Source organism: Bactrocera tryoni, chromosome 5 (genome assembly GCF_016617805.1).
Source record: "Bactrocera tryoni isolate S06 chromosome 5, CSIRO_BtryS06_freeze2, whole genome shotgun sequence".
In the NCBI taxonomy this organism is placed as follows: Eukaryota; Metazoa; Arthropoda; class Insecta; order Diptera; family Tephritidae; genus Bactrocera; species Bactrocera tryoni.
Window position 1 is genome coordinate 40695450 of NC_052503.1, and position 26624 is coordinate 40722073.

General features: G+C 38.0%; 3 protein-coding genes across 3 annotated transcripts in view; 2 read left to right on the forward strand and 1 right to left on the reverse strand.

The window, feature by feature from the left end:
• Positions 1-3404: 3404 nt before the first annotated feature.
• On the forward strand, positions 3405-4940 carry LOC120778682 (juvenile hormone acid O-methyltransferase-like). The gene is made up of 4 exons (XM_040110618.1): positions 3405-3726; positions 3865-4169; positions 4350-4497; positions 4597-4940. Exons 1-4 carry the CDS (start codon positions 3540-3542, stop codon positions 4785-4787), a joined length of 831 nt encoding a protein of 276 aa, XP_039966552.1. The 5' UTR covers positions 3405-3539; the 3' UTR covers positions 4788-4940.
• Positions 3408-26624, forward strand: part of LOC120777168 (juvenile hormone acid O-methyltransferase-like) — a 51251-nt gene continuing 28034 nt past the window's right edge. Inside the window, exon 1 of the mRNA XM_040108323.1 lies at positions 3408-3449. The gene's annotated coding sequence lies outside the window, so the exon portion shown is untranslated. The remainder of the gene's footprint in view (positions 3450-26624) is intronic.
• Positions 24848-26509, reverse strand: LOC120778681 (juvenile hormone acid O-methyltransferase-like). The gene is made up of 5 exons (XM_040110616.1): positions 26447-26509; positions 26036-26354; positions 25636-25940; positions 25308-25455; positions 24848-25208 (listed from the first exon to the last, which is right to left on the reverse strand). The coding sequence occupies exons 2-5, from the start codon at positions 26220-26222 to the stop codon at positions 25018-25020; spliced, it is 831 nt and encodes a 276-aa protein (XP_039966550.1). The 5' UTR covers positions 26223-26354; positions 26447-26509; the 3' UTR covers positions 24848-25017.

Here is a 26624-nt window from a genome sequence, read left to right on the forward strand (position 1 = left end):
TAAAAAATTTTCTGAAGATTCTCACTGAGAGCATCCAGGGCAGCCCAAATGTTCTTTTGAAGGCCAGGCTCTTGAACCAGTGGTTTATTGAAGAAGTCATAGGGACCACCATAACTCTTTGATAAGCAGCTCAATGATAATAGGGCACCCAAGACTGTGTCAGAGAAGGCAGAGCCGTGATCAGAGTAGGTTGGGGACAAATACGAATGAGCACTTTAGCGAGAGGTTCAAAGCTTGAAAATATTTGGAGAACGTTGAACCAACACTGTCTGAAGACCAGAAGATTAGAATCAGCTGCCTCGTTATGAATGATATTCAGTATTGGTCCAAAAGCTCCAACAAGAACCTCATCATCACTCTCTTCGTTGATTATCATAGTGACGACATATTCAGTAAAAGTTGTTACTAATTCCAATGAATCCGAAGCTTCACACAAATACAAGAACAGCTCGAGATACTGCCGGTGGATATCCTGTTCTTGATAAATATCTGCATCCTCGAGGGCAGTTCCTACAGATCTTAGGACGAGGTTCTCCAAATTAATCACATCATTAATTATGGTTTTGTCCTTTTCTTGATGTTTAAGTGGCTGTAGTCGCTTCCAGCACTCGAACAGATAAGGAATGATCTCGGGCTGGATCCAGTGAGGGTCCAGTGTGACACCTTTGGTGCCCAAGGGGTGCACCAGCTTTGATTCAAGATCAGGAAAGGTGAGGCGTTCAAAAAGTCCATCTTCTATGGTTTCTGCGTCGATTGAGGTGAGTTGAAGGCCAGGTTTTGGGCTTCTCTTGTTCAACAAAAGGTCAAAGGTAAGCTGGATGTATTGTTCGAGGGAAGGGATGGAGGGAGGATTTGAGTTGGTTGGAGGTGGGTCTAGGCCATTTGAAGGACTCTCAGGGTTTTGGGACTGGAAGGAAGAATCTTCTTCGGTGGGAGTTGAGAAGAGACCGGCGAAGGGATTGTTGTTCATATTCTCACACATTTTTCAGGGTTGAGGTGTTATCTTGCCATCTAAGGAGTGGTCCAAATCACTGGAACGAGTCCGCAAAAGCAATTTCAAATTAATTGATCACTGAGAGAGAGAATTCGTAGGTATGATAGGAAAACTACCATTTTTAACAGTTCTTTCATAGCTCATTTCTACCATAAAAATTCAGTGCAATCTACTTCCAAATGTCAACATTATTTTCAACTCGTACTCGTCAAAATGTACGAAAAAATAATTATGACGAGTGGAGAAAACGAGAGAAAAACAGAAAAAAAAACAGTAACATCTTTGTCAAAAAGAAAAATCATATTAAAAAAGTGATTATAGATAATTATTTGTCTGTAGATAGCAATATTAGTTGAATTCATGTGGAGGTAATGTAATATAGTAAGTGACAATCACCTAACATGAGGGAGTGGAAATAATGACAAATATTTTCTTATGCTTTGCCTGATAGGTATATAGAGATTTTTAGTGTAAATGCCTGAGCTTATCGTGACTTGTGACACGTAGATAGGTTAATTCTTACGTTTCACGTATTTTCCAACTTGTTTGAGAATGTCAAGGGCCATTCGAGGGTTAAAATTGTAAAATTGAGTTGGTACTGACTTTCGATTAATTTCTTTTAATTTTGGCTTAAGATTGACAAATCATTGTTGTTTGGCAGTAGTTTTGAGGTTCAGATCGTTCAGATGTACGACTATGACACGGACGGAAGATTGGACACCTTTTAGAAAAAAGTGGGAAAAAAAACAAAATGTCGCGTGAAAGGCGGGACGTTAAAAAACAACGCACCGAAAAGATCAAGTTCGAATCAAGTTTTTCGATAAAATTTGCAAACAAACGAAGGAGCCTTCCTCCAAATAATATTATTGTCATTTTTTAATTTGACTAATAGCGGAGGGAATTCACTCAGAGCTACGGTATAATTTTAACAATTGAAAACCTATGTCTATGCCTGGAAATGAAAATGAATCGACAACAGAAATAGGTACCGAACATTTAAAAATATATTTTTTTCTCAGTGTACAAGTGTAAACAAGGGACAACACAAAGTGATGGATAATATTATCGATTTCAAAGATTATCTCCTATTTTTTCTTTCTTTTAAAATCATCAGCTCAAGTTGTTCTTAACCGAATATCACCAAATAAATCTCATGTCGAATAATTATTTGATGAATCCATTATACCATATACAATATAGAGATTGAAGGCCTCCTCGGCTAATTCCTTCATGTAAACATTTCGGAACTAAATCTAGGCAAACCGAAGATAAATAATTCTGATGGTTTGAATAAAAGTAACCGAATTCGTTGGTAGTTGCTATGGTTAGTCTTTGAAAGAGCTAGTCGCGAATGTCTTTAATGGTGACTGGATTATCGAAAAATAAAATTTCACTCATCTTCCTTTACACGAAGACCGCAAAGTAATTCTCGTCACGGTAAATAATTGTCAATTCAATTGAATACATTATGATATTTATGAAATGTTTTTGTTCTTTGATGCATGTATTTAAAGAATTTTCTACGGGATTCGTTGTGATGGAAAATTAACTATTAGTAATCTCTTGCAATTTCAATCACAAAGTCATCTGAATTTTTAATGGTGTGAGTTTGAATTCGATTCCAATAAAAAACGGTTAGTGAATTTGTAATTTATTTATAATTTATTATTGTTAATGAACATTTTTCATTATCGGGCAATAAGTGTTAAATGTTAAATGAAGTTGGCAATTTTGTCATTGCGGATACGATTAGATCAAGTTGGAGGACATGGCATTGAAAATTATATTTGAGCAAGAAATTGATTCTTTTCCTGCATTATATACAGCACATTATTTATATCGCTTGAAACTACTTATCCTGAATTCAAATTCAACTTGTATGATATTCAAAAACCATGTAATCTCCTTCTTCCTATAGTACCGCCGAATCACCGAATCGTTCAACAACGGCAAAAATTACAAGGACAAAATATTAATCTCGATATAATCCCCGAGGTATTGCCGTATTTGAGGAAAATTCACGAGAATTTAGATCTTTTGTTTATTCCGTTTAAGGAACTTTGAAGTTTGATACGGCCGCAATAATTATCGGATAAATGATACTGGATTAAAAGTTTCTTATTTTTCATCATCTTATATGGCTTGATCACTCACTTTCAACATTTCCTTAAATCATATCTGTGAATATCCAAATGAAAAAATTCCTTGTTAAGCTAAAATGTTGAAATGATCAACTTGTATATGTATAATGGATTGATATAATGAAGTTTAACTAGTGTAGTTTGATTTTCATTTGAAAGTGGCAATATGACAAAAGATAGGTATACTATTGTATAATAGAACCGCACATACGAGACAAACATAATGATGTTGCAATTCTCATTAATTTTATCATCCTATTTTTATTTTTCAGATAGAATAATATTTCGATTGCTCATCAGAATAAAATCAATAGGTAAGGAAAGAGTATTTGTATTTGTGTTTGGTGAAGAGGTTGATTGGTTCATCGAGCATCTTTATTAATCGTTGATTGAATCATTCAGAGATGAATGAACCAAATAAATACGCTACAACGAATGCTACCCAGATTCGTAATATATTGGAATTGATCGGTCAATTTTCGGAGGAGTTCAGGAACATGAATGGTCGAATTATCGATATAGGCTGCGGTCCTGGAAATACCACAAGAGATGTACTTGTCCCATGTGTCGGCAGGGAGGCTGTTATTGTTGGTAAATATTGTAAATTGGAAAAAATAATGTTTGACAAAGTTTTAGTGGCAAATGATTTCCATCATATGTACATATGTATATGATTTCCTTTCATGTTTAAATATTTTGGTGGTGATCATGCGAGTATTTTATCTGTAGGTGCTGATATATCCCCAGAAATGATTGAGTATGCAAAACAGCATTATGCAGTTAGCGATAAACTATCATTCATTGAGTTAGATATGCAAACGTCTGAGCTACCAAAAAACTTGATCGAACAATTTGATCATGTAGTTTCGTTCTATGCTCTCCACTGGTGTACGAATACACAGAAAGCATTACAGAACATCTACAAACTTCTTCGACCAGGGGGTAAAGCCATTATTTTAACCATTTCCCATCACATGATATACGATATGTATCCGGAACAGGAAAAAGATCCAAGATTTGCACCATACATGCAGGTAATATTCATAAGCATTCGCTTCTTAAATATTTTTCATTTTTCAATGGATTTCACATTCAGTAAAAATAAGACTTTCGTGCTTTGGACACGGCCAACTTACCGCAAAATATTCCATGAAAATGTCTTTCTTCTTTTATGAATTCATTATGAGTTCATTTGAAATTTGAAATTTTTTCAGGGTTCAGAGAAGTGGACACCTCCTCACCAGGGTTGTGCAGATGCTGACGAGATGATGAAGAAAGATCTAATTGCAGCCAAATTCAAAGTAGAGTACTGTGTTAACAAATGGAATACATACACCTATCCAAGTTTGGACACTCTAGTTGGTAAGATTTTTTTAAAAGGTCATCATTACGTGACCACGAATAAGAGTAACAAAAATAGATAAATCAGAGTATTCGAAATTCAAATATTTTCCATTGTAGATTTGGTGGTGGCTGTTAATCCATGTGTAAATAAAATGCCAAATGAGGTCCAGAAAGAATACAGGGAAGACATGAAGGAACGTCTCAAGACCAAGTGTGTTTCCACCGAAGGAAGTTCCACTGTAGGTTGTCGCTTTTCGGTACTCACAATTGTAATCCAAAAACCCGAGAATTCAGAGGAAATTAATTAACAGACTTGTCTAATTGTTGTATAGAAAAGCAAGCTAAATTTCGTGCAAATTAAACTTATTGAATGTAATTAAATTAGTTTCGAACAGATTGTAGTCTCAAATAAATATCCGAATGTTTTCTTGTTAAAGCATGTGCTAGTCGCATGCCATTTGTAATTGAATTGTAAGAATAAAAAAATGTAAACTTATGAAAACAAAAAATATATAAATGAAATTTTATTTATTTATTGATCTAATATATTTTTAATAAATAAAAATGAAATAGGATTTCATGCAACTGTTGTGAATGAAATTAAGAAGTGGCCGTTTACTTCAATTCAATTTAAGACTCACACAAAATATTTGAAACACATTTTGGCTACAAATACAAATCAGTTCCCAGTCTCAATTTTCCATTTTATAAATTAAAAATCTTCCTAAAAATCCTTGAAAAACATGGGAAAAAACGGAACACGAAAGATAACAAAACTCATTTAATTAATATCGTTTCGCAAGCGAATGAAATCATAGAATCCGTAGAAACGGTGTTTTGTCACGTATTCATACGTGTTCTCTGTTTATTAAGAGAATTATCATTAAAATGATACATCGAACGTTTATGATCCAAGGCTATGACCCATGAATAACCCCACTCATCTAGTTTTTGTATACACACTCAAAATCCAAAAATAATTCATAAAATAAATACTTTAGAGCAATGGGAAAGACTCGATCAAAACGCAGAAAATCCCAAATTTATGAGGAAAAATCAGTGGTTATCCAGAAAAATATAAACAAAATATAAAAACACGCAAAATCACTATTGAAGCCTCATTTTATTGATTGGAAGAATAGTACATGAATAATTAACAAATGAGAGTAAAAATAGTAAATTTCACCACCAATCAACGTTTAAAAATATTGCAAATATTAAAAATATTAAATTCTTCATCGATGTTGCACTCAGACTTATAACAAATGATAATAAATAGATTCCATTTCTCCTCAAGGTCGAGAAATCCCCAAATCCAAATATATATAGTCAACCGGAGATTAAATATCCCAATGCTCCGGTGATATCCAAGAATATCTGAAAATAGAATATAAAATAATTAATTACCTGGCTAAAGATGGTCATACTCGTATATAATTAGAATAAATAATTGCATACCTATCCTTGTAGACAGAGAAACCTGCATATCCTGCAAAAAGAGAGAGAATATTAATAGATATAATAGCTCCACTGCAGCGCATAAGTATTTTCCCATAACAGCAGGCGAGAAATAGCCGCCGTATTGTCCGAATAGCGATTGCAACGTCTTCACTCAGGAGAACCTGAAACCATTACAAATTCAAATTAATAAAAGTTCAAATACCTTGATTCCAATATAAATTAAATTCAATTAGAACAAGTAAGGAAGGGCTAAGTTCGGGTGTCACCGAACATTTTATACTCTCGCATGATAAAGTGATACTCAAGATATCATTATACGTCATTTACATATTTTTCAAATACCGTATTTTTATAAACTTTTATTCCGCTATCATCATTGGTTCCTAATGTACTATATATTATACAGAGAAAGCATCAGATGGAATTCAAAACAGCGTTATATTGGAAGAAGGCGTGGTTGTGAACCGATTTCATCCATATTTCGCACATGTCATCAGGGTGTTAAGAAAATATTATATAACGAATTTCATTGAAATCGGTAGAGTAGTTCCTGAGATATGGTTTTTGATCCATAAGTGGGCGAGGCCACGCCCATTTTCAATTTTTAAAAAAGCCTGGGTGCAGCTTCCTTCTACAATTTCTTTCGTAAAATTTGGTGTTTCGGACGTTTTTTGTTAGTCGGTTAACGCACTTTTAGTGATTTTCAACGTAACCTTTGTATGGGAGGTGGGCGTGGTTATTATCCGATTTCTTCCATTTTTGAACTGTATATGGAAATGCCTGAAGAAAACGACTTTGTAGAGTTTGGTTGACATAGCTATAGTAGTTTCCGAGATACGTACATAAAACTTAGTAGGGGGCGGGGCCACGCCCACTTTTCCAAAAAAAATACGTCCAAATATGCCCCTCCCTAATGCGATCCCTTGTGCCAAATTTCACTTTAATATCTTTATTTATGGCTTAGTTATGACATTTTATAGGTTTTCGGTTTCCGCCATTTTGTGGGCGTGGCAGTTGGCCGATTTTGCCCATCTTCAACTTAACCTTCTTATGGAGCTAAGGAATACGTGTACCAAGTTTCATCATAATATCTCAATTTTTACTCAAGTTACGGCTTGCACGGACGGACGGACGGACAGACAGACATCCGAATTTCGACTCTACTCGTCACCCTGATCACTTTGGTATATATAACCCTATATCTGACTCTTTTAGATTTAGGACTTACAAACAACCGTTATGTGAACAAAACTATAATACTCTCCTTAGCAACATTGTTGAGAGAGTATAAAAAGGATTCAATGCAACGCAATATTCTATAAATTCAAATTAATAAATTAAAATATATCGATTCCAATATAAATTCAATTATACAAAAGGGGGAATCGATTATGTCCAAAGAGGACCGAACAGAAATCATCACCTTAGTGTTGCGGATAACTAAGTTTACGATTCAATCAAATACAAATACGACGACGAGCGTAGCCCGAAAAAAACAATTAAAAATATTAGTCTAATTAACGTGCAATGCCAGGGCAGGGTTAAACCGCGACAACGAGGAAAGTGTCTCCAAAATTATATCAATCTTTAGAATTCCAGAGTTCATTAGAAGAGAAAGTATTGCTAGAACCTCCAGAGTCATATTCACCTTTAAATACAAATGAATAATAAATATAGAAAAACATAGCAAAAACGCAGCAAATCAATTGTAATAATTTATTTAACAAACGCATAGCGAGCAGAGAACAATGTGTACAATCAACAAATACTGTCACAAGCATTTTACAAAGTTTATTTATTTATTGCGTAACTTTTTACAGCGTTTTTGAATTTGAATTCTTTTTCACCACGTCTAGTAGGAGCACGGAATAGCTTAATCGGAAATCGCCTAATTGAACTCCTCATTCCGAATCTTTAATTTTTTTTTTCTCTTGAAGAAAATATAATCTCCTTTCGAACAAACTATAATTTTTTTTAATAATCAAAAATGGATTCCGACAAATTTCAAGAAAAGAAAAATGAATTAGACGAAGCCCGGGAGTTCAATCGTTTATTAACTGAAAAATTAAAATTAATTGAAGAACAATCGGAGATGATCAAAGAACAAAGAAGAAAAAGAAACGGTAAAAATCATGCCCGAAACAAATACCCAGACTAGTGCAACGCACTCTGAACCGGATTTAGAGCGACCAAATATCCATGACCCAACCTCGCTACCTCCTACTGTCAACGTAATTCTCGATCAATTATCAATTCTTACCGAACAAGTTGATGAACTTAAAAATCGTAAACAAACCCTAGAACCTCTAGTAACCGAGAGCCCTAACACCGATAGTGGTTTAAAAATAATAAAAGACGCGCTTGCTTATGTACCCACTTTTAACAGTTACAATATAACAGTGACAGAATTTATGCGAGCTTGCAAACGCGTATGTACTATGATGAGCCAAGCAACAGTACCGACTTTTCTTGCCTTACTTCGTCAAAAATTTGAGGGACGCGCTCGTACCACAATGGAAAATTTGGAGTATCAATAACCCGAGGAACTAGAATCTAAATTACGTGATTTCTTTAACCCCTATCGCACTGCTAACCAATTTAAAGCTGCACTTGAAGACGTTTCAAAAAAATCGCATGAGCATGTCGTCGATTACATTAACAAAGTCAAAATGCTATACAATGATATTGTTAACACTGAGAAACTCGAACGCAAATTTCTCTTTCCCGCTGAGGAAATCAAACTTGAAAAAGACACCATTCAGGCTTTTCTTATTGGTCTCCCTCCCTCACTGCGAATCCAGTGCATGACTAAACCTCATAACACCCTAGGAGAAACTTTCAAAAATGCCATCGAAGTATGAACGAGATGCAAGTTGATTTTTCGAGCTCGAAAATTTTGTTGGAGTCACAAGAGTCACACAACAAAGGAAAAAACATAGCACACCTGCCTACAGCATCAAAACAATCAACAATTCCCCACTACCAGATAAAGGAAATAATAACACTACACAAAATTCAAACGCTCAACAAAATTTTAACCGAAAACCGTACAGGAACAATTATACGACAAATCAAAATCGTTTTGAAAATCGCTATCAATGGAACAACGGCCGAAATTATGGAAATAGAAATTACGACAATTCGCGGAATAATCAAAATTATTCAACCAATGTAGGAAATCTCCCCAACCAACAAAATCGTCAATCTGAATATATTCCAGGATCGTTTTGCGAACTTTGCCGTGTCCCGGGACACACTCTATCCACGTGTAGAAAATTAGCGTACATGAATCGTCAAAGGGAATCTCAGCCAAACAACGCTACACTCCCCGATCAGAATATCGGCGGGACTGCGGGGAGACAAGCGAACCAATCACCGCCACACAAACTAATCAAGCCACACATTTCGGAAGAAATTTCGAACAAGTCGAACAATTCCCTGCTACGACTTCCCAAAATCAATAGAATTTTCCAGTAATATTAATGAAAGAGCAGAAATAAATTTCAGACAAACTCCGTCATGTATTCAACGAAATTCATAAGATTGCTGGTAATGAGAACAAAATTAATCCAAAATCTTTTACAACAATGTCACAACAGAAAATTTTTATGGTAAAACGGGAACGCATAAACATATGCTATAGTCAACCGATCTGATCAATTTCTTCGGAGATTACATTGTTGTTTTAGGAAATAATATATACCAAAATTCGTGAATATATCTTGTCAAATGTGAAAGTTTTCCATACAAGCATTTGATTCCGATCGTTCAGTTTGTATGGCAGCTATATGTTATAGTGGTCCGATATCGGCCGTTCCGACAAATGAGCAGCTTCTTGAAGAGAAAGTGACGTTTGCAAAATTTCAAAACGATATCTTAAAAACTGAGGGACTAGTTCGTATATATACAGACAGACAGACGGACGGACAGACAGACGGACATGGCTAAATCGACTCAGCTCGACATACTGATCATTTATATATATTCTTTATAGGGTCTCCGACGATTCCTTCCGGGTATTACAAACTTCGTGACAAACTTAATAGTTTCAGGGTATAAAGAATAACTCTGTGCTCATCGAAAGTTTATCACCCCCAGTCGAGGAAATCTATATATGTAAATAAAAATAAATACCAAAAATGTATGTACGCGCATAACTCAATAACGCCTGGACCAATTTGGCCAATTCTTTTTCTTAAATGTTCGTTGAAGTTCAAAGATGGTTTTTACGGCGAGAAAAAATCGAATAATTTCCGGAAAACCACTAAAAACAGCCTTTTTCTTTGCTCCATACAAACGTTACATACATACATACATACATACATATGTACATACATACATATATAAAAATGAGTGTTTGTTTATTAGTAACACTAAGAGAACGGTTGATGAAATTTTTAAAGGTTGTTTGTTGTGGATCGGGAAAGGTTTAGAAACAAATACCTTGTACTTTTCATGAGGAGAAGTCGGAAAATTGGACAATTTCAAAAAGTAACATTTTTCATACACATTTTTTCCAATTTTTGTTTGTTTTGTTTTTCAATAATTTGATTTGTAAATTATTTGAATCGTTCAATTGCGGTCGCTTGCTTTTTTATTCCGGCTATCCAAAGGAAAAATTATTGAAAATTATTCAGTGAAAACTTTATGTGTGTTTCAGACGAAGTGATCAATTACTGATTGAAATTTGTTACGAAGCCACGAAGAGGTCGCGCTAATACTGGTCGGCGTTCTTTTTGCCATCAACGTATGGCAGCCCAAAGAAAAGCAAGAAGTACTCCCAAAATGCGATGACATACGTGCGGAATAATGGATCGCGGTCAATCAGCTAGCGATCGTAACGATATCACAGCACGACTTTTTAAACAATAGCTGCGATGTTTGACGGTCTTTATCTTGAAGCAACCTATGGTATATATGGTGCTGTTAGATGCTGGATGTATTCTGTTCAGTAGCAGAAAAGAGTTTGCCGCACGCACACATTTTTTTTTGGATGCGGATGGTGATTACACCAGATCAAATTGACGAAATCATTTCAGCGGAAATTCCTGATTCAGAGATAGATCCAGAATTATACGTAGTGGTGAGAACCAATATGGTTCATGGACCTTGCGAACCTTACAATCCCACTTTGGTTTGTATGTCTGACAATAAATGCACGAAACACTACTCATGTGCTTTTCTTTCGGAAACGGAAATGGGAAATGATGGACTGATCACTGTATTGGCGTCGCTCACCAGACGACAATGGCAGAACATTTAGCATTTAGAGGCGTGAATTCCGACGTTAACAACACATCGAAGTTGAAAACATATGGATCGTACCATATTCGCCACTTTTTTCTAATTCACATTCAAAACTCATGTCAATGTTGAATATTGTAGATTGGTGAAATCGATCAAATACGTTTGCAAGTACGTCACCAAAGAAAGCAACTTAGCGGTTATTGGCATTGAACGATATGAGATCAGCAGTATCGAATGGGTGTGAACTGCAATAAAGCGCTTTGTAGGATATTTACTTTTGCAATTCATGAAAGTTTTCCGACTGTTGTGCGTCTCGTGGTTCCACTTCATTTAAGTCATTGCGTATTGTGAATGGTACAGTGTGTGCAACTTTTTGAGAAGCATGCCAGCAGTTGCATTTGCTGGAACATGATGATCACTGGAAACAGACGAAGGACAATGCGATAGTTACTTCGCATGCCACTGAAGTTCGTATACTTTTCGCGAAGATCATTTCGACGTATCAGCCTTCGAATTCGCTTTAATTATGGGATACGAAAAAATGACATTGCCGATGACATTTTACATTGTATTCGCTAAGAATTGGAAATGGGAAAATTTCGGTTGATACTTCCAGTGGTTTGATATCAATTTCACCTCCCTTTTGTCAATTCACTTCAACGGAAGATGACATCATCACGAATGTTTATCCGAACATTGGCCAAATTATCGTAACTGCAATTCCTTGAGTGCACGCGCAATTTTAGCTGCCAAAAATACTGATGTTAATGAATTAAACTGGAAGATTCAAAGTCGATCGTCTTGACAAGGAAGACGAAACCGTAAATTATCCAGTGGAATTTCCAAATTCTTTGTTTCACAATCCTCATGCGCCGAAACTGTGTAATGGGACCCGACTGATTCTGACGCAGTTATCGAGTACAAGGGACAGCCATTTCAGTTCAAACGTATTCAATTTCCAGGGAAAATTGCCTTTGCGTTAACAATCAACAGGACACAAGGAAATCGGGAAATGCTATGTTTTTCACACGGCCAGATATTGTATGTGGCGTGTTGACGAGTTGGAAACCTATCTTCTCTGTATATTTACGCACCAGAAATCAAAAAATTATGTTTATTAAGCTGCGCTACATTAAAAAAATGTAGAAAATCGAAAATAAATCATTTTCGTAAAAGTATATTTTCAACTATTTTTCAGTTCAAAACACATAATTTCACGCAGGACAACGGCTGCGGGGTCAGCTAGTAATTAATAAATCAATGCATAAAAATTTTACTGACGATCGACGTTCAGAAGCCTTTACCAATTCCAAAGAAAGTGAAACTACTCTTGAATCTCTTGACATTTCTAAAAACATTAAGCCGCCTTCAGCACCTGAGAAATCCCCCAAAACAAAATCAGCATCGATATTTGCACGCATTGCCCATATGCGGATTAAAACTACTAAAATCGCATCAGTCACCATTTACTCACTTCAATTAAAATTACCAACAATCATGATGATTGATAGTGACGCAGAAGTTAATTTACTTAAAATTGGAGCTATAGATATGCGCGCACCTATAAACATTAAAGAAATAATCGAATTACGAGGCGTTACTGACAATATTATTCGCACCATCGGAACTTCTTCTTCTTCTTCTTAATTGGCGTAGACACCGCTTACGCGTTTATAGCCGAGTTAACAACGCCAATTGGATATTCCAAGCGAAGCCAGGTCCTTCTCCACTTCGTCCTTCCAACGGAGTGGAGGTCTTCCTCTTCCTCTGCTTCCCCCGGCGTGTACTGCGTCGAATACTTTCAGAGCTGGAGTATTTTCGTCCATCCGGGCAACATGACCTAGCCAGCGTAGCCGCTGTCTTTTAATTCGCTGAACTACATATGTCGATGTCGTCGTATATCTCGTACAGCTCATCGTTCCATCGAATGCGGTATTCGCCGTGGCTAACGCGCAAAGGACCATATCAATATCATCGGCATACGCCAGCAGCTGTACTCTCTTATAGAAGATGGTACCTTCTCTATTTAGTTCTGCGGCTCGAACTATTTTCTCCAAAAGCAGGTTGAAAAAGTCGCACGATAGGGAATCGCCTTGTCTGAAACCTCGTTTGGTATCGAACGGTTTGGAGAGGTCCTTCCCGATTCTGACGGAGCTTTTTGTGTTGCTCAATGTCAGCTTACACAGCCGTATTAGTTTTGCGGGGATACCAAATTCAAATTGGGAACAGTTTCGGTAAATATCCACAGCCATATGTACAATAAAATTTCATGTTGTTAGAGATGATTTTCCAATTGCTCAAGCAGGAATTATCGGTGCAGAATTTTTCCACGAATTTAAAGCCACGCTCTCTTACGAGCATCTAACATTTTCATTTTTGGACGTTATTATGGAAATAACCTACGACGATTGTCAAGTTATTCCAAAAAAACGACATGTGCATTTGCCGTCAAACTAACTAAAGATTCCCCGCAAGTAGGGCTCATACCTGATCTTTATATTACCAACAAAATTTCGATAAATGGCAGTCCTCAAGCGAATATCCAAGGTGAAGCATTCATAAAAGCGATTAATCATAGTGAAGAAGATCTAACAATCCCCACTCCCGTTGTAAAAATGGATGATCTGGGGTCACCGATCAGCGCATGGGAAGACGAAACACAGAGCAACACTGATAACTTGCTGGATAAAAATTTTCCCGAAGAACCAAATTCGCGTATACAATGACTAAATTATCGCAGACGCAAAATCGACAAGTTTCCTTCCACAATACCCATTCCTATTAATCAAATTTTTCAGGAGGAACTCACTCCCAATCGAGCAAATATAATCAAAAATTTAATTCATTTAGATCTTTTATCAGAAACGGAAATTTTAATTGCAAATACTATGATCGAAACAAACCAAGATATATTTATTCTCAATGGAGAAAACCTTGGAGCTACTAACGTAATTTACCATCGCATTAATACTGATGATTTACCTACTTGCAAAAAGCAATATCAATTCCCACAAATTCACAAAGAAGAAGTAATAAAACAGTGTGAAGAATTTGAAGCTAAAGGAATTATTCGTAGATCCGAATCAGATTATTCTGCTCCAATCTGGGTAGTACCAAAAAAGGAGGACTCCCAAGGTAATAAAAGATGGAGAATGGTTATCGATTATCGTGCTCTAAATGAAAAAACTATTGGAGATGCTTATCCGCTCCCAAATATTAGTGAAATTTTAAATCAATTAGGCAATGCCAAATATTTCTCGAGCTTTGACCTCGCCAGTGGGTTCCACCAAATTCCCATTCATCCCGACGACATTCATAAAACCGCTTTGAGAGCTCCGTACGCTCACTTCGAATTCACCAGAATGCCATTTGGCCTGAAAAATGCGCCACCAACTTTTCAAAGAATTATGGATAAAGTTTTAATTGGATTGCAGGGAACAGAATTATTTGTTTATATGGATGATATCATTACTTATTCAGAAATACTCGACGAGCATCTGCAAAAATTCAACAGAATGCGTGAGCGATTGCGAAAGGCTGGACTCCAGCTGGAGCCAGACAAATGTCACCTCTTAAAAAATCAGCTATTTTACCTTGGACATGTAATTTCAGGAGACGGAGTTCTCCCTGATCCCAAAAAGTTATCAGCAGTATCAGATTTCCCGCCAATTTCTCGGTCTCACCGGTTATTACCGACGTTTTGTTCCTAATTATGCAAAAATATCCAAACCACTCACAAATTTGCTGAAGAAAGACACAAAATTTCACCGGGGAAATGATCAAATTAAAGCCTTTTGCGAAATAAGAGATGCACTTTGTAAATCTCCCATACTCCAATACCCGGATTTTACAAAAGAATTTATTATAACAACAGACGCGTGCGATTACGGTATCGGCGGAATATTAAGCCAAGGAGATATAGGAAAGGACCTCCCAATCGCGCATACATCGACACATTTAAATAAACCAGAACGAAATTATTCAACAATTGAAAAGAAAATGCTCGCGATAGTTTTCTCAGTGAATTACTTTCGTCCCTATATCTTCTTCTTCTTCTTCTTAATTGGCGTAGACACCGCTTACGCGATTATAGCCGAGTTAACAACAGCGCGCCAATCGTTTCTTCTTTTCGCTACGTGGCGCCAATTGGATATTCCAAGCGAAGCCAGGTCCTTCTCCACTTGGTCCTTCCAACAGAGTGGAGGTCTTCCTCTTCCTCTGCTTCCCCCGGCGGGTACTGCGTCGAATATTTTCAGAGCTGGAGTGTTTTCGTCCATTCGGACAACATGACCTAGCCAGCGTAGCCGTTGTCTTTTAATTCGCTGAACTATGTCGATGTCGTCGTATATCTCGTACAGCTCATCGTTCCATCGAATGCGGTATTCGCCGTGGCTAACGCGCAAAGGACCATAAATCTTTGGCAGAACTTTTCTCTCGAAAACTCGCAACGTCGACGAATCCGTTGTTGACATCGTCCAAGACTCTGCACCATATAGCAGGACGGGAATTATGAGTGACTTATAGAGTTTGGTTTTTGTTTTTCGAGAGAGGACTTTGCTTCTCAATTGCCTACTCAGTCCGAAGTAACACCTGTTGGCAAGAGTTATTCTGTGTTGGATTTCTAGGCTGACATTGTTGGTAGTGTTTACGCTGGTTCCAAGATAGACGAAATAATCTACAACTTCAAAGTTATGACTGTCAACAGTGACGTGAGTGCCAAGTCGCGAGTGCGACGACTGTTTGTTTGATGACAGGAGATATTTCGTCTTGCCCTCGTTCACTGCCAGACCCATTTTCTGTGCTTCCTTGTCCAGCCTGGAGAAAGCAGAACTAACGGCGCGGGTGTTGAGGCCGATGATATCAATGTCATCGGCATACGCCAGCAGCTGTACACTCTAATAGAAGATGGTACCTTCTCTATTTAGTTCTGCGGCTCGAACTATTTTCTCCAGAAGCAGGTTGAAAAAGTCGCACGATAGGGAATCGCCTTGTCTGAAACCTCGTTTGGTATCGAACGGCTCGGAGAGGTCCTTCCCGATCCTGACGGAGCTTTTCGTGTTACTCAACGTCAATTTACACAGCCGTATTAGTTTTGCGGGGATACCAAATTCAGACATCGCGGCATAAAGGCAGCTCCTTTTCGTGCTGTCGAAAGCAACTTTGAAATCGACGAAGAGGTGGTGTGTGTCGATTCTCCTTTCACGGGTCTTTTCCAAGATTTGGCGCATGGTGAATATCTGGTCGATTGTTGATTTGCCAGGTCTGAAGCCACACTGATAAGGTCCAATCAGTTTGTTGACGGTGGGCTTTAATCTTTCACACAATACGCTCGATAGAACCTTATATGCGATGTTGAGGAGGCTAATCCCACGGTAGTTATCGCAGATTGTGGGGTCTCCTTTTTTATGGATTGGGCATAGCACACTTAAATTCTAATCGTTGGGCATGCTTTCGTCCGACCATATTTTACAAAGAAGCTGATGCATGCTCCGTATCAGTTCTTCGCCCCCGTGTTTGAATAGCTCGGCCGGCAATCCGTCGGCCCCTGCCGCTTTGTTGTTCTTCAGGCGGGCAATTGCTATTCGAACTTCTTCATGGTCGGGTAATGGAACGTCTGCTCCATCGTCATCGATTGGGGAATCGGGTTCTCCTTCTCCTGGTGTTATGCGTTCACTGCCATTCAGCAGGCTGGAGAAGTGTTCCCTCCATGAAAATTTAAAGGCCCCATGCTCTGGGCATCAGTTGACTAGATCACCTTTGGGGTTCTACAAGAGAGGATATCTACGGTCGAAATTTGGTCACAGACCACAGGCCACTCATATGGCTCGGCTCCTGTTACATCGCCGAATTCACGAATTGTTAGATGGAAATTAAATTTGCAGATTTCGATTACAAAATTGTGTATAAGCCAGGACTCGTAAATGCCAATGCGGACGCACTGTCTAGAAATATTCCATCCAGAAACAGTCGATGAGGTAAATAATAGCAGCAACCAAAACAGTGAAGAAGCCGTCATAGACGACGTACTGAAAAATCTTTTATGATTTGTTGAAGATTTCTCCCTGGGACGAATAAATTTCTTCAGGTCCCTTCAAAGCGACAGAAGATCCAACAAGATAGATTTCAAAAAGAACTCGAATTCTGAGCGACGTAGACGACGAAAACGACAACGAAAACGAAATGGCGATAAAACTGAGCGCGTCGAAATATCAGGTTTTCAAGATCCTGATGATTGCAAATAGAAACGACGTCGCAGTAGGATCGGATTTTAATAGCGATAATAGTGCGAACGGAAATGAAACAATAGCAGGCGATAATACAAGGAGTGAAGTCTCGTATGTAGCTGGAGAACTCAGTATCGGAAACTCGAATAGTCCAGATCACATTTATTTTGCCGAGGCCGAAATCATCAATGACCTCAACGGAAATGACGCAAGTCGAACTGACACCGAAAATAAATTCACGGCACGGTAGCAATTCAAAACCAGACGACATCGTAGATGAGAATAATATATCAGGCCAATCTCACTTCTCAATTCGCTTCCACGACACCATTCAATTTGAAGAAAACAGGTTATTTGACAAGCGGCAGTTTGAATTTGCCAGGTTTTCCAACGTAATGAACGATTTATTAGCACAATCAACTAACGGGATGCATAGTGGTAGCGACGTATCGGAAGAAAACGAAATAGAGCAAAATAGTGAACATATAGACGCGAGCGACTCTTCTTTCAGCAATCCAAACGAAGAAATATTTCCCAAATCCAAGCGAGTCCCCTATCATTATCCAGATTAATCGTGAGAAAAGGGCGCTGCAATCCTCCCAACTCGCGAATTATTTCTTACCAAGTAATCGAGTGTCAGAGACAGTCTGACTATACGCCAAGATAACTCTTTGATTTTACTACAACGTAAGGAGAGCCATGCCATAAACAGCGCGACAGAATTATTAGACAAGATTAATTTCCCCCATTGAAGACGTTACGTTCGGGAATATTAAAGCGATACTTACAATAACAAACATGTTCCTATACTACCACTTAAACAACGGAAAACGGACATCACAACCGAAGAGGATTTACGCGATGGTATATCAGCCGTATATAACGCTGTTATTAAATTAAATTTACACTCAGTCAGTTTAGCAAAGACTAATTATTTCAACGAGGTCCCTGGAAAACCATAGAACAACATTTAGTCAACACATTTTACTGGATTTAATTTGCACCCAAGATGTAATCACACCAGACACACCAAGACAAATATGAAATAATTAAAGAATATCATTCGAGCGCCATTAACGGTCATAAAGGTACCACAAAGACATTCGATCGACTCAGACAGAATTATTATTGGCCTACAATGAGACGAGATGTGATCAATTTCATACATACATAATTGTCGCGAATGTCAAATTAAAAATTCTTCTTCTTCTTAATTGGCGTAGAAACCGCTTAAGCGATTATAGCCGAGTTAACAACAGCGCGCCAATCGTTTCTTCTTTTCGCTACGTGGCGCCAATTGGATATTCCAAGCGAAGCCAGGTCCTTCTCCACTTGGTCCTTCCAACGGAGTGGAGGTCTTCCTCTTCCTCTGCTTCCCCGGCGGGTACTGCGTCGAATACTTACAGAGCTGGAGTGTTTTCGTCCATCCGGACAACATGACCTAGCCAGCGTAGCCGTTGTCTTTTAATTCGCTGAACTATGTCAATGACTTGGTATATCTCGTACAGCTCATCGTTCCATCGAATGCGGTATTCGCCGTGGCTAACGCGCAAAGGACCATAAATCTTTCCGCAGAACTTTTCTCTCGAAAACTCGCAACGTCGACTCATCCGTTGTTGACATCGTCCAAGACTCTGCACCATACAGCAGGACGGGAATTATGAGTGACTTATAGAGTTTGGTTTTTGTTTGTCGAGAGAGGACTTTGCTTCTCAATTGCCTACTCAGTCCGAAGTAGCACCTGTTGGCAAGAGCAATCCTGCGTTGGATTTCTAGGCTGACATTGTTGGTGGTGTTTACGCTGGTTCCAAGATTGACGAAATTATCTACGACTTCAAAGTTATGACTGTCAACAGTGACGTGAGAGCCAAGTCGCGAATGTTTGTTTGATGATAGGAGCTATTTCGTCTTGCCCTCGTTCACTGCCAGACCCATTTTCTGTGCTTCCTTGTCCAGCCTGGAGAAAGCAGAACTAACGGCGCGGGTGCTGAGGCCGATGATATCAATATCATCGGCATACGCCAGCAGCTGTACACTCTTATAGAAGATGGTACCTTCTCTATTTAGTTCTGCGGCTCGAACTATTTTCTCCAGAAGCAGGTTGAAAAAGTCGCACGATAGGGAATCGCCTTGTCTGAAACCTCGTTTGGTATCGAACGGCTCGAAGAGGTCTTTCCCGATCCTGACGGAGCTTTTCGTGTTACTCAACGTCAGTTTACACAGCCGTAATAGTTTCGCGGGGATACCAAATTCAGACATCGCGGCATAAAGGCAGCTCCTTTTCGTGCTGTCGAAAGCAGCTTTGAAATCGACGAAGTGGTGGTGTGTGTCGATTCTCCTTTCACGGGTCTTTTCCAAGATTTGGCGCATGGTGAATATCTGGTCGGTTGTTGATTTGCCAGGTCTAAAGCCACACTGATAAGGTCCAATCAGTTTGTTGACGGTGGGCTTTAATCTTTTACACAATACGCTCGATAGAACCTTATATGCGATGTTGAAGAGGCTAATCCCACAGTAGTTGGCGCAGATTGTGGGATCTCCTTCTTTATGGATTGGGCATAGCACACTTAAATTCCAATCGTTGGGCACGCTTTCGTCCGACCATATTTTACAAAGAAGCTGATGCATGCTCCTTATCAGTTCCTCGCCGCCGTGTTTGAATAGCTCGGCCGGCAATCCATCGGCCCGTGCCGCTTTGTTGTTCTTGAGGCGGGCAATTGCTATTCGAACTTCTTCATGGTCGGGTAATGGAACGTCTGCTCCATCGTCATCGATTGGGGAATCCGGTTCTCCTTCTCCTGGTGTTGTGCGTTCACTGCTATTCAGCAGGCTGGAGAAGTGTTCCCTCCATAATTTAAGTATGCTCTGGGCATCAGTGACTAGATAACCTTTGGGAGTTCTAAAAGAGTATGCTCCGGTCTTGAAACCTTCTGTAAGCCACCGCATTTTTTCGTAGAATTTTCGTGCATTACCCCTGTCGGCCAGCTTATCAAGCTCTTCGTACTCACGCATTTCAGACTCTTTCTTCTTCTGTCTGCAAATGCGTCTCGCTTCTCTCTTCAACTCTCGGTATCTATCCCATCCCGCACGTGTAGTGGTCGATCGTAACGTTGCGAGGTAGGCAGCCTGTTTTCTCCCCGCTGCGACACGGCACTCCTCGTCATACCAGCTGTTCTTTTGCACTTTCCGAAAACCAATGGTTTCGGTTGCAGCTGTACGTGAGGAGTTTGAAATGCCGTCCCGACTAAAAAAATTAGTCAGAGTAAAAACTAAACAACCTATGGTCATAACAGATACCCCTAAATCCGCATTTGATAAAATTGCCATGGACATGGTTGGCCCACTCAAGAAAACAAAAAAGGATAATATATACATCTTAACTATTCAAGACCTCTTAACAAAACATTCTATAGCAATTCCATTAAAAAGTGGAGATTCAAGTGAAATAACAACTGCCATTATGAAAATTTTTTTTTGTGTCCTCGGAGCCCCAAAAGCTATGCTTACAGATCAAGGGTCTAATTTTCTATCAAGCTTAATGAAAAATGTTGCAAAACATTTCCGAATCACTCAATACCATACGACGACCTATCGACCCCAGAGTAATAGATCACTAGAAAGATCACACCACATCCTCGCCGAATATTTAAAACAATATGCCAATGAACACACTGACTGGGATGAACTCTGTGAGTTAGCATCATTAGCATACAATACCAGTGTACATGAAGGGACAGGTTACACACCTTACCAATTAGTATTTGGCAAATTGGCCAGGATGCCATCAAGCAGGGCACCCAATGAGCACCCTGATACCACCTATGGTGATTATTTAACTGAGCTTTTCACCCGCATCAGTGATTTCCACAAAAATGCAGGTCAAAACCTCGACGAAGCTAAACTTCGTTCAAAAAAATATTATGATGCAAACGCAAACCCTCAGAATTTTCACGTGGGTAATAAAGTGTTTTTTACTAAAAGAGCCTAATAGAGGAAAAATGGGTGACCAATATGAAGGCCTCTATGAAGTTGTCGAAATCCTTCACAACAATAATGCAATTATTAACTACAAAGCTACTAGGAGAAAAGTACATTTTAATAAATTACGGCTCTCTCAAATGCAGGTTTCTCAAGCAAAATAATTTTAAACGAATTACATTTAAAAAACCAAACATTAGAATAATGCTAGGAACAGCACTCAGATACATGTTTCTCAAACAAATAACTTTAAGTACAGGGATATGAGAAAAATGGTGCACGAAAATAGCACTAAGAACAATGTTAAGAATAACAATTTTTTTTTTCTTCCGGTTTGAATTTCTTTTCTTCTATATATCAAATTTCAAAAACAACTACTGTTCCAGATGATCCGACTTCAAGCAACGTTTATGCTCCTAATTTTATGGGAAATTGCAAGGAGTATTGAAGGACTCGTAGGGTATGACTGCAGCGGATCTACCTTAAATATTACTTCTTACTCGCTACTGGATGTCGAAGAATGCAACATATCATTCGTGGAACCTAATTCAACTACAGTTAACATCGAGCTAATGCAACTGAATAAATATGGATCAGTTGAAATCAACGAATGCAGAGTACAGATAGATCGCACCATTCATCATTGTGGAATGTTTTCTCACGTTTCGGTCGTGCACAATTATCTCCGAGAGTATTTCTTAGAATTGGACCAAAAAGCATGCGAAAGACTACATCATTCAAATTCTCTACAAATTTCCTACAACATTTTTATCGATGAGCTCGTGAGATACATTCCGAATAGCAGACCAGTTACACTTGCAGGAAAAACGGCAACTACAGGACGATGTAAAGGAACCCAGTATAGCGACTCTTTTGGAACTTGGGACGACGTAATTGTTAACGCTGTTGTAAGAATTTTCTACACTACATACACCTCCTCCGTTGAACTTCACTCCAATAAAGTATCTCTCAACTCAAGAGCCAAGTGTGATTTTGTCCCAGGAACGTGCACAGATTCCAGAGGCACACTAGCTTTCTGGTCAGTAAAGCCACAGGATGAATGCAAATTCAGCAAATACACAGCTCTCTATCGAGGACAGGCTACCAGAATTGAATCCACTGCTACCGATCCACCAACCTATATAGGCACTGATGAGGAACTCACTTTCTCCCTGGAACAAAGAGCAAAAAGTTTTATTTGTGGATATACATTAATTCAAACAGGAATACCAAAACGTTTCATTATGGAACCAGCTCCAGGAGTGGAGTTTGCAACAAACAAAATTATTGACACAGAAAATGTAGATCTTATCCAATAACGCAACGCAAAATAGTTCATGCAGAATATCACATACGAAATCAGATTAAAAAACTCTATCACCACATCCGCCTAAATCTATGCGAAGCGCAGAAGACAATTTTAATGAATTCACTGACACTGGCGACCTTCGCCCCAGATATATTTGCTTACAATTTAATGAAAGGACCTGGATACCACGCAATCCCCACAGCAGAACAAGTTACCATCGTCAAATGCACATCGGTGCCAATCAGGCTACGAAAAACTGAAGAATGTTCATCTTTCCCATTGCTCTAAAGTATTTATTTTATGAATTACTTTTGGATTTTGAGTGTGTACACAAAAACTAGATGAGTGGTTATTCATGGGTCATAGCCTTGGATCATAAACGTTCGATGTATCATTTTAATGATAATTCTCTTAATAAACAGAGAACACGAATGAATACGTGACAAAACACCGTTTCTACGGATTCTAGGTCATGGAACGTGTGTTTTATGATACAGCCAAGACGGTCCAATGATTTCATGCGCTTGCAAAACGATTTACTAGAATTCCGGTTTTACGATTGTCCAAAATTTTGAGAGAAATTAATGAGATTTTGACGAATTGAGATCGAATGACTTTCATAGATCGACCTGTTCTGGCCTAGTGGCATTATTCTGGACACGAATCATGCTAAGTAGATCATATTTATTAGGTCTCGCAAAAATTTTTCTGGCGATGTGGAGAAATCAACTTTAAATAAACTACTTTGAAACTCAGTAAAAGATGTTTTCACGTAAACTCGGTGATGTAACATGTGTTTTAGGATACGCCAAAAGCGTTCCAGCTATTTCATGCGCTTGCGAAATGACTTACTAGACTGTCGGTTTCACGATTTTCCGAAATTTCGATAGATTTAAATGGGTTTTTCTCGAATTACGAGCTAAGTAGGTTCGGCAGTCGACCAGTTCTGGCCTAATAGCCTCTTTCTGAAAACGAATTATCCTAAATAGATGGTATTTATTAGTTATTGCAAAAGTGTTTCTCGCGATGAGGCGCAATAAACTAGAATTCCGGTTTTACGATTGTCCGAAAATGTGAGAGAAATGAATGTGATTTGTTCGAATTAAGATCCACTGTCTTTCATAGATCGACCTGTACTGGCCTAGTGGCATCATTCTGGATACGATTCATGCTAAGTGGATCATATTTATTAGTTATCGCAAAAGTGGTGCTCGCAATTTCATTCGCGATTTCATTCTCTTGCGAAACGATTTACTAGAATTCCGGTTTTACGAGTGTCCGAAATTTTGAGAGAAATGAATGAGATTTTCATGAATTGAGATCGACTCACTTTCATAGATCGACCTGTTCAGGCTTAGTGGCATCATTCTGGATGCTAAGTAGGTATAGCAAAAGTTTTTCTGGCGATATGGAGAAATCAACTTTAGATAAACTACTTTGAAACTAAGTAAAAGACGTTTTCACGGATTCTCGATGTAACATGTGTTTTATGATACGCCAAAAGCGTTCCAACGATTTCATGCGCTTGTGCAACGATTTACTAGACTGTCGGTTTCACGATTTTCCGAAATTTCGATAGATTTAAATGGGTTTTTCTCGAATTACGATCTAAGTAGGTTCAGCAATCGACCTGTTCTGGCCTAGTAGCCTCTTTCTGAACACGAATCATGTCAAAGATATGATATTTATTAGTTATTGCGAAAGTGTTTCTCGCGATATGGCGAAATAAACTTTTGACAAACAAACTTTATAAGTCAGTAAAAACCGTTTCTACGGATTCTAGGCGATGGAACGTGTGTTTTATGATACAGCAAAGGCGGTCCAATGATTTCGTTCGCTTGCGAAACGATATTAATTAAATGAGTTTTGTTATCTTTCGTGTTCCGTTCTTTTCCCATGTTTTTCAAGGATTTTTAGGAAGATTTTTAATTTATAAAATGGAAAATTGAGACTGGGAACTGATTTGTATTTGTAGCCAAAATGTGTTTCAAATATTTTGTGTGAGTCTTAAATTGAATTGAAGTAAACGGCCTCTTCTTAATTTCATTCACAACAGTTGCAGGAAATCCTATTTTAATTTTATTTATTAAAAATATATTGGGTCAATAAATAAATAAAATTTCATTTATATACTTTTTGTTTTCATAAGTAAACATTTTTTATTCTTACAATACAATTACAAATGGCATGCGACTAGCACATGCTTTAACAAGAAAACATTCAGATATTTATCTGTTCGAAACTAATTTAATTACATTCAATAAATTTAATTTGCACGAAATTTAGCTTGCTTTTCTAGACAACAATTAGACAAATCTGTTAATTAATTTCCTCTGAATTCTCGGGTTTTTGGATTACAATTGTGAGTACCGAAATGCGACAGTCTACAGTGGAACCTCCTTTGGTGGAAACACACTTGGTCTTGAGACGTTCCTTCATGTCTTCCCTGTATTCTTTCTGGACATCATTTGGCATTTTATTTACAAATGGATTAACAGCCATTACCAAATCTACAATGGAAAATATTTGAATTTCAAATATTCTGGTTTATCTATTTTTCTTATTCTTATTCGTGGTCACGTAATGATGACCTTTTAAAAAAATCTTACCAACTAGAGTGTCCAAACTTGGATAGGTGAATGTATTCCATTTGTTAACACAGTACTCTACTTTGAATTTGGCTGCAATTAGATCCTTCTTCATCATCTGGTCAGCATCTGCACAACCCTGGTGAGGAGGTGTCCACTTCTCTAAACCCTGAAAAAATTTCAAATTTCAAATGAACTCATAATGAATTCATAAAAGAAGAAAGACATTTTCATGGAATATTTTGCGGTAAGTTGGCCGTGTCCAAAGCACGAAAGTCTAATTTTTACTGAATGTGAAATCCATTGAAAAATGAGAAAGATTTAAGAAGCGAATGCTTATGAATATTACCTGCATGTATGGTGCAAATCTTGGATCTTTTTCCTGTTCCGGATACATATCGTATATCATGTGATGGGAAATGGTTAAAATAATGGCTTTACCCCCTGGTCGAAGAAGTTTGTAGATGTTCTGTAATGCGTTCTGTGTATTCTTACACCAGTGGAGAGCATAGAACGAAACTGCATGATCAAATTGTTCGATCAAGTTTTTTGGTAGCTCAGACGTTTGCATATCTAACTCAATGAATGATAGTTTATCATCAACTGCATAATGCTCTTTTGCATACTCAATCATTTCTGGGGATATATCAGCACCTACAGACAAAATACTCGTATGATCACCACCAAAATATTTAAAGATGCCACTAAAACTTTGTCAAACATTATTTTTTCCAATTTACAATATTTACCAACAATAACAGCCTCCCTGCCGACACATGGGACAAGTATATCTCTTGTGGTATTTCCAGGACCGCAGCCTATATCGATAATTCGACCATTCATGTTCCTGAATTCCTCCCAAAATTGACCGATCAATTCCAATATATTACGATTCAGGGTAGCATTCGTTGCAGCGTATTCATTTGGTTGATTCATCTCTGAATGATTCAATCAACGATTAATAAAGATGCTCGATGAACCAATCAACCTCTTCACCAAACACAAATACAAATACTCTTTCTTTTCCTATTGATTTGATTCTGATGAGCAATCGAAATATTATTCTATCTGAAAAATAAAAATAGGATGATAAAATTAATGAGAATTGCAACATCATTATGTTTGTCTCTTATGTGCGGTTCTATTATACAATAGTATACCTAAAAATCTTTCTGTTTAAGTTTACTTTTATCCCTTACCACTGGTGGGGGGAAGTAAAATATATACATAAATAATAAGAATGTTTTCTATGAGATTGTATTTGAAATCTGATTTTATTTTTATTGAACAGCCCCTTTTATACAAAATTCTTAACCTGTGTATTTAAATTAATTATCA

Coding starts and splice junctions, on each gene's coding strand:
- LOC120778681 (XM_040110616.1), bottom strand. CDS start 26,222: ATGAATCAACCAAATGAATACGCTGCAACGAATGCTACCCTGAATCGT. Junction 25,456..25,635: donor GATTTGCACCATACATGCAG/GTAATATTCATA, acceptor AAATTTTTTCAG/GGTTTAGAGAAGTGGACACC. Junction 25,209..25,307: donor AAGTTTGGACACTCTAGTTG/GTAAGATTTTTT, acceptor TTTCCATTGTAG/ATTTGGTAATGGCTGTTAAT.
- LOC120778682 (XM_040110618.1), top strand. CDS start 3,540: ATGAATGAACCAAATAAATACGCTACAACGAATGCTACCCAGATTCGT. Junction 3,727..3,864: donor CAGGGAGGCTGTTATTGTTG/GTAAATATTGTA, acceptor TTTTATCTGTAG/GTGCTGATATATCCCCAGAA. Junction 4,498..4,596: donor AAGTTTGGACACTCTAGTTG/GTAAGATTTTTT, acceptor TTTCCATTGTAG/ATTTGGTGGTGGCTGTTAAT.